Here is an 8,648-nt window from a genome sequence, read left to right as displayed (position 1 = left end):
AGTCCGCTAGCGGACGGCAAAGAACTAGCTGACAGCGAAGGTGTAGTTTGTCGTCAACCAGTTCTTTGTCGTCCGTTTTTCGTGAGCAGACGATAAAGACCTTCTTTGCAGTCCGCTAGCCGATGACAAAAAACTGGCTGGCGGCAAATTCTCTGATTTTAGTAGTGCTACCATAACTAGCTCCATCTCCAAGTTGATAGTGCTATTGGAAACATACTTTCCATGGCAGCCTAGTATTATCCTAAGTTGCCTGCCATGACTAGTTAGTAGCCCAACATTATCCCAAGTTGCATACAATACTTTTTCGGTGTGGTAAGCAACTTAGTTTCATATATAGGCAACTTAGCAACATTGACGGACAACTTTTTAATGCATTGTAGGCAACTGAAATAGTAATGCCATTTAACTGAGTATCACTGATAGGCAACTTCAAAAAAATAATAATAATAAGCAAATTCATAATATTGTAGGCAACTAATTTGCAAAGTTAGATAACTAAGCAACAATGGTAGGTAACTAATTATCAATAGTAGGCAACTGCACATCAATCGTAGGCCAATTTTCATACTCCCTCCGTTCGAAATTAGTTGTCGCAGAAATGGATGTATCTAGATGTATTTTAGTTATAGATACATCCATTTTCGAGACAAGTAATTCCGAACGAAGGGAGTAGTATTGTAGGCAACTAGGCATCAATGATAGGGAACTGAATATCCATGGAAGGCAACTGAGCAATCATGATATGCAAGTTGTGATATTGTTAGCAAAATTTGTTGATACACATAGTGCAACGAAGTTATATGTAGATCTAAAGGTGCATCATGTTTTGTGTGATTTTCTCATTTTTACACAAACCAATATAATAGGCAGTCCTATTAGGGAAAAAATGAAGTTGCTTTTGTACAGCACTGAAGTTGTCTAAAAAAAAGGTTCGACGAACTTATCTATATAAGATCTAGTTTTGAAGAACTCGTCGCGAGAAACCCAACTGTGAATACGAAATTGAATTTCGACACTTATATCAAAAGTTACAGTTTTTTAAAACTTTTTGGACCTCTAAATAAATGGACATGGGACAAGATTCCTTTTTAGTAAACTGCGTCATGCGCGTCAGCTGCTTTTTTCCATATGTGGAAGAGCGCTCGACCCCATCAACGGGCGCTCGGGCGCCCGCTTGCCATGTCCTTAATATATTCCCCTTTTCAAGAAAGAACACCCACCTCACATTTTCTTATATATTCTTCACTTTGGTGCATACACTAATTACAAAATCTATATGCCCTGAAAAAAAGTCAAAGTTCCAAAATAAACGCAAATGTGAACGCTCATACGTGTGGCACGAAGTAGCATGGCACAAACGCCTTCAGTACCATTTATTTTGCCACATCAAAACAAATGACATTAGCGGGATTTTTTTTGGTTTCGGCTTAAAAATGTTTTACCTCCTAATTAAAAAATCTAATTAAAAATCCGTTTTCATCATTAAATCTGTCTCGACGAGATCTTCAAAACTAGATACCATGTTGATATGTTTCGACATTTTTTTTGCCAAAAATTGCCATGATGTTTACACTGTAGTTCCCATAGTACTAAAGTTGCATGTGGTTTTAGTTTATAGAGCATGGCAATTTTAGTATTTTGACCATGTTAATTCCAATACTTTGACCATGGCAATTTCAGTACTTTGATCATGAAAATTATTTTTTGTATGAACCATGTCAATTTTAAGTGCATGTATCATGAAAATTTTAATTTATGGTTTATGGCAAGTCTAGTTTCTTAATTTCCCGTTTTATAATATGTCAAATTTTACTTTTAAATGTAGACGAAAATAGTTGAAACATATCATGACAACTTCAGTGTAAACACCATGGTAACTCATGTGCAATAGACATGACAACTTTCAAAAGTCGTCGGAACATATTGATATGAGATCTAATTTCGAAAATCTCGTCGCGATGAATTTAATGATGAAAACGGATTTTCAATCGAATTTTTCATTAAAAAGATAAAATAATTTAAAAATTAAAAATCCAAAAAGATTTGGACGCCGCTAACTGCCACACGTGTGGGCGTTAAGAAATCTGCCCACATGTTTTGTCTGGTGCCTAAGAGGACCAGCCCACACGTCTGTGTGTGGGCAAAACAACTAGCGCCCACACGCCTCTTTTTTTCCCTCCCGGTCCCTCTTACACGCGTGCGTGTGGGCGAAATAAATAACGCCCACACGCCCGGTACGTCAGGCCCGCACGCCCCACGTGACACTTTACCGTGCGCCCCGCAGTTGCCATGGGCCGGACCCTCGTCCATGTTCGTTTAAGTGCAGTTGCCATGTCGCTGAACTACGGTTGCCATGTCGGACAACTACAGTTGCCATGTTTGCTCAACTGCAGTTGCCATCTCAGGTCAAAGTTCCAGATTGCCATTTTTTGGACAACTACAGTTGTTGCCATGTGTGGTCTGGTCTACTGCAGTTGCCATGATTTCAAAATTTTAGGAGTTGCCACCTACTAACACTAGGCAGTTGCCATGTAGCGCTACAAAAAAAGGCATGGCAAAAAACGTTCGGGTAAAAAGAGAGAGTTGTCATGTGCTCACAAGCACGCTAGGGCAGTTGCCATTTAAAAAAGAAAGAGTTGCCATCTGCTTACGTGCACGCTAGGACAGTTTGCCATGTACCATGCCAAACATATGGCAACTGACATGTTCGGGTAAAAAAAAGAGTTGCCATCTGCTTGCAATCACACTAGGGCAGTTGCCATGTACACTGCAAAACGCATGGCAACTGGCAGCTTAGGTGTGGGAGAGGAGGCGGGCGTGTGGGCGAGATGGCAAACTGCCCACACACCAGCCCTTGTGCGTGACTGAAACTGGTGTGTGGGCGAACTACTAAACGCCCACACACCAGCCCCTCCGTGTGGTAAAACGGATGTGTGGGCGACCTCTCTCACACACCACACACGCGAGTTGTCCTACGTGGCATACAAAATCAGCTAATTCGTGCCAAGATTCGTGCAGAAGTTACTGGACGGTGATGGAGGCGTGTGGGTGAGTTGGCTAACGCCCACACGTGTGGGCGTTAACATTTCCGAAAGATTTCCACATGCATGCGGTGATGTGCCGTAGTCCTTGTGCTATAAAGCGTGTGTATGGGTGTCGCTCCTATCACACCTGTAGGAAAAAAAAAACCTGTAGGCGTTATCAGAGTCCAAAATAAAACACCTTACCTTTTTTTGTTTCTTTCCGAATCAAATAGCTGCTCCAGGCACCCGGAGTCAAAATCCACCTGCTCCACGGTTTCCTCTCCACCGTCCTGTACACCATTCTTTCCTCTTCTTCGTCCTCTCCCTAGTCCTGACCTACCCAAGCTCCAACCCGACCGCTGTGCCCAGCCCTAGAGCTGCCGCCGTGCCGTAGCTCATCGCCACCCCTCCGCCTCTCACGCGGTTCACCGCCATCGCCGTTCCCGTTCCACCTCGTCGCGGCCCTGCCGTCTGGACCCCGTCTGCAATTTTGGCCATTGGTTTTCGAGGTACGAGCTTTTTTGCAATCCAGCGATTGGTTAAACCTCACTGGCCTCCACAAATTCTATGTGCGCCCATCTAGATCCGTCCCTGTTAATGTCTGCATGGTCGAATTGGGAAAATTTTGAAGTAGTTTTATTCAGAAGTAAGACTAAGACGCCCTTCAATTTCAATCGAGCTAGGAAATTACTGCTAGTGGTCTGGGAAAATCCTTTTGTTCCTGCTGTGCGGAATTATGTATTGCCGTGAGATTTTATCGCAAAGCTGTATGGGTTTATTATTTTTAAACTAAGCAGGGGATTATTATTTTTTACTTATGAGCTTTGAACTGTGACATTTAGATTTTGGCTGCGGTTGGATCAACTTCAGCTGCCTGTCCTTTACCAGAGCTGCTAGTGACAGCTTTAAAGCTGGAATGGGGCACACTTTGTTAGAAGTTGCTTGGTACCTTCCAATGAAAAGCTTTTGCATTCAGATTGCTCAAGTTAGGTAGACAGAGTTTTTCACCTTTTTGTATATTTTTAAATAACCCGCCTATGTTGTACCTAACATGATGTTCCCTTAGGTTGCTTTGTAGTCTTTTCCTTAGTCGCTATCTATTGGTTAGGGATCCTTAGAAGCATTCCCCAGCTGTTTGTAGCCTTGACCTTTCCAGATATGCAGCTTCCAGAATTATATTTATGAATCGTGACACTTCAGGTAGGATTATGAAATGTCCAGGCTTCGTTGGTCAAACCAGGAGCATGCAATTGGAATTTGATTATTTTCGCCCTTCATAGTCTAGATTATATTACCCAGTTCGTTTACATACTTACCTGTATGTACCGGTTTGTCTAGAAGTTATCGTTTCCCAGTTGACTGTTTAGTTTCAGTATGTTACTGTGCGGTAGGAAGGCACTACATTGACTAACATGCAAACCTGGCGAGTATGCAAACCAGGAGCATGTTTATTATGTTGGAGAAAAATTCTAGATGCTAAGTTAAATATTCTTTTGCAGTGTTCCTGTTTCATTTATAAATATTTGTATATCTGGCATAGTTCAGGGAGGGTGGCGTAATTTCTTTAGATCTGTATATGTTGGTATGTAACCCACCAGCGAATACTAGGTAGCTGGCCTACGTACTTTTCTGGACTCCTAGTTTATTGCACTTCTTTTTTAGAGAAAACACAAAAGACTTTGCGTTTCATTTCATTGAACAGGAAGAGAATACAGGTACAGGTACAACCTCCCAGCAGGAGGGACACACGCACAAACACCACTGTCCTCACCAAATGAGCATGTGAGGAGGTGCCACCACCTACAGAAGAAAGGTCTGGCCTTGTCCAGCCTCTAACCATGAATGGCGAGGAAGCTAGATTCAGAGCGTCAAGGCCGTGTCACAGCCACTGCCAGGTGCCTCCAAAGAAGACCACATCTTCAGGGCTGCCTGGGCCAACGTACTTCTACCCCTGTGCCTAGGAGAATCGGCAGGCAGATGGCAGGACCCGGACGGAACTAGCGAAGCCATCGTCTTGGACACGCCGCCGGCGTACATTGCGCCCTAGACGCCCACGCCCTATGCTGCAGCCCACAACACAGCAACACAGCGCCAGCAAGCCTCGCCGGAAAGATCGGGGAGGCCACCATCTCCAGCTGCCGCATCGGGGACTCCCAAGTGCAACCTGAGCAGCGCCTTCAAGAAGGGGACGGCGATGAGACGCCGCTGCTGCCTTGTCCAGCGAACTAGACTAAGGGTTTCCCCCGGCGCTCAAGGAGAGGGGCCAGTCAGGGCCTTGACAGCGCCTCCATGGAGGTAACGGCACCCTCAGGTGTCGCCGTTGTCAGCGGAGGCCGTCGCCGCGCAGGGATTTTGCCCGGCCCAAGACCACAGACCCCCAAAGACCACCAATGCATGGGCAGACAGGAGACAGGGAAGCAGATCGCCGGAGAGGACCACCAGCACCGAGAGGGAAGCCACTTATCATCACCGTTGAAGTAGGGGAGCACCGGCCAGCGCAGTGCAACAGCCGCCGGGTGTCTGCCAAACCAAGCCAGCCACCGCAAGGGGACGCGTCGAGCAGGGCTAGTGGCACCATCACAGGGATCTGCCACCCGCACCTCGCCGCCGTCGACCATTGCCGCCGTCGCGTGGCCTGCAGCCTCCGCCGCCAGGATCCGCCGGGGCACAACCAAGCAGCCGCAGCCACGCCCCCACAGGGTCGCGCCGCGCCGCTCGCGTGCTCGCCACGCCAGGTCCAGAGGCCCACCCCTCTGGATCTAGGGTCGCCGTCACGAAACCCTATGCCTGGAGAAGCTCCGTTCGTCAGCCTGGTCGAGCCCCCACGCTCGAAGGGGGAAGCCGCCGGGGAGAAAGGTCCCGCCGCCGCCGGATCCGCCCGGGCTTTCCCGACGGGGGGCGCCGGCGGCGGCAGGGGAAGGGGAAGGTGGAGGGGAGGGGCGCTCGAGGGGGATCGCGTCGCCTCCCAAGTCGCCCGTGGGAGGGCGACATGGAGGGGGGTGGGAGGGGTGGGAGGGGTGAGGTTTGTTGCACTTTGATCAGTTGTTGCCAGTTACTTCTTATACTACATACTGAGGCACACATCTGTTCTATTACTATCCATTTGATGTTCTGTTACATGTATTCTGCAGGCTCAGTCATAAGTGGCTTTGCATGAGCTTTGTGGAGTGATGCCTTTATTGTTGTAGGCTTTTCCTAACATGTAGCTCCAATGCTATGCTTGTACTGGATTTACTTTTAGAAGAAAGAGATGCAGAAGTCTGACCATCACGAGCAGAATCTTACTTCACCAAGGGGACTGATCCATAAAGTGCTTCGTCGTACAAATAGCAGGCGATCTCCAACTGCAGCAGAGCAAGATCCTTCTCCTGTATTTCCTGAAACAAGCAATACTAAATTCTTAAAGCAAAAGAATGTAGAAGTTGCAAGCAAAGATCCAGAAAAGGGGAGCACTCACGATAACCGAATTGAAGATGAGAAGTCTGATTTGTTAGGATACGAAGTTTATTCTGGGAAGCTTACATTAGATAACAAAGGTAGAAGCGTTTCAGGTGAACAGTCGGGATCAGGGTCTAGTGGTAATTGTTTTGATGCTAGGCTCACCACTGAAGCCTTAGTATGGGGCTCTAACATCCTTAAGCTTGAGGACATTGTATCTGTAAGTTGTTAGCTCATTGACTTCAGTCTGCAACTGGCATATATGTGTTTCTGAGTTTTACCACAAGCATATATCACATTAATAATAAGCTCTTGTTTAACTTAACCCACAGGTATCATACAATTCTGGGCTTCGGCATTTCACCGTGCATGCATGCCCTCTTGAAAAGAGATCTAATGGACTTTCCTGCTTTATGAAGCCTAGAAGAATCCAGAAGGACTTGCGTTTCCTATCTACTGCTCCACATGAGGCCTTTCGGTGGGTTAATGGTTTTGCAGATCAGCAATGCTATGTAAATCTGTTACCACACCCCATGGCATCAAGCAAAAAGCATTCTTCTGAACTCATTCCATTTGATGCCATGCTTGATCCATATGTTAAATGTCGGTCTCCACCAAAGATACTTGTCATCCTGAATCCTCGATCTGGACATGGTAGATCTAGCAAAGTTTTCCACGGGAAAGTGGAGCCCATATTTAAGGTATGTCTAGCTAAGTAGAAGCATGTTAATATCGACATCACATCTACTTGGGTGGTTGCCAAATAAGATATTAATTCAGTTTATAAGCAATTAAGCATGCTTTCAAAATTAGATTAGTAAGGTATTTCACATGTTCAAGGGTGGTCGCTACGATGATCTTCACCCAACTTAAAAATGTGTTCTCATCTAAAAAGGAAAACATGTTTCCATGTATGTGTTTTAGATTTCCTTGTTTACAACTTCCTGTATTGAGCAATTTAGTTTAACTTAGAAAGTGACGAATTAGAAAATTACGGAGGGAGTACCTCACATCGACACTGTCATACCATTGATTACCGTCGAATGCAATGTTGTTAGGATCACGATCCTAAGTAGAAAAGTTAATCGGATCTAGGATCGGGCCAGGCCATCGAATCATTATTTTACCATATTTTTGAAGTAGACATAATTCGTCTAAAAATGAGTCATTTACGCAAATCTGCAAATTTATACTGCAAAGTTGTATTTGGGCTTGTTTCTTTTGTAAACTGGGAACACTTTCTTACATTACATTCAGTTGAATTCATTTCTGGTCTTATTCAATTCATTTTGTGATTATATTGATTACTAAGATGTATAATATGTGGATCTTAATATATTCTACTTAGGGTGACATGTACAAGGCAAAAAGGTTTTATTAATCTAAAAGTACATGTAAAATACTAATCAGTTTATTAATCTAAAGGTGTTACTAATCTAAAAGTACTGACATGTACAGTTTATTTTACATGTAAAAGACATAACTCATCAGTTTACTAATCCAAAAGTACTTTTGTCTGGTTTAATAATAATAATAAGTGTTAGAGACAGCTTGCAGGTTTCAAGATGGAAGTGATTAAAACTACACATGCTGGTCATGCAAAATCTCTTGTATCAACTATTGATTTTAGTACCTGTCCAGATGGTATGTTCATCTTTACATCTTTCCTGAGTAGTTTATGTTGATCATCTAAATGACTTTTTGCCTGCACTTTTTAGGAATTGTATGTGTGGGTGGCGATGGAATTGTTAACGAGGTTAGTGTATATTAATTCCATGCATATTATTTTTGTTGGCCTCTCTGTCATGTTAGTTTTTTGGGGTCTAGTGTGGTATAGTAACGAGAAAAAGATAATCCTAGCGTCAGTCCTATACATCTGGATTTTCTAAATTTTCTGAACTTTCCCCCAATGGGCACACAGTGTCAGTTTGTGCTTTGGGATTCATATATTTTCAGCATATTTGCCAATCGCCATAGCACATCCTCATTTCACACATTTGTGGTCTGGATTCGACTACTACTTAATTTTTAATTATTTTTTAATGCCCGACATGCATATTAATGGATTAGTACAAGCTAAATATGGATTAATTCATCAACAAGAGTACAGTTCTTTTCCCAGGACAGTGTCGCATAGTTTTGAGACATAAACTATGCACATCTCAAAGCTCACAGCGGATGGGTGTG

The 8,648-nt window shown here is 44.1% G+C and overlaps 1 protein-coding gene across 3 annotated transcripts in view; it reads left to right on the top strand.

Moving 5' to 3' along the window:
- The first annotated feature begins 3,274 nt into the window (after positions 1–3,274).
- Positions 3,275–8,648, top strand: part of LOC119336486 (sphingoid long-chain bases kinase 1-like) — a 9,501-nt gene continuing 4,127 nt past the window's right edge. The window contains exons 1-6 of one of the 3 annotated variants that reach the window (XM_037608536.1): positions 3,275–3,532; positions 3,866–4,008; positions 6,155–6,681; positions 6,794–7,162; positions 8,012–8,105; positions 8,180–8,217. In XM_037608536.1, the coding sequence (XP_037464433.1) occupies positions 6,274–6,681; positions 6,794–7,162; positions 8,012–8,105; positions 8,180–8,217 (909 nt within the window). In that variant the 5' untranslated portion in view covers positions 3,275–3,532; positions 3,866–4,008; positions 6,155–6,273. Of the gene's footprint in view, positions 3,533–3,865; positions 4,014–6,154; positions 6,682–6,793; positions 7,163–8,011; positions 8,106–8,179; positions 8,218–8,648 lie in introns of those variants that run through there. The other 2 variants (XM_037608535.1, XM_037608543.1) reach the window with 2 other exon arrangements.

Source organism: Triticum dicoccoides, chromosome 1B, assembly GCF_002162155.2.
Source record: "Triticum dicoccoides isolate Atlit2015 ecotype Zavitan chromosome 1B, WEW_v2.0, whole genome shotgun sequence".
In the NCBI taxonomy this organism is placed as follows: domain Eukaryota; kingdom Viridiplantae; phylum Streptophyta; class Magnoliopsida; order Poales; family Poaceae; genus Triticum; species Triticum dicoccoides.
Note: the sequence above shows the minus strand (reverse complement) of the source record. Positions and strands in the feature narration are given on the sequence as shown.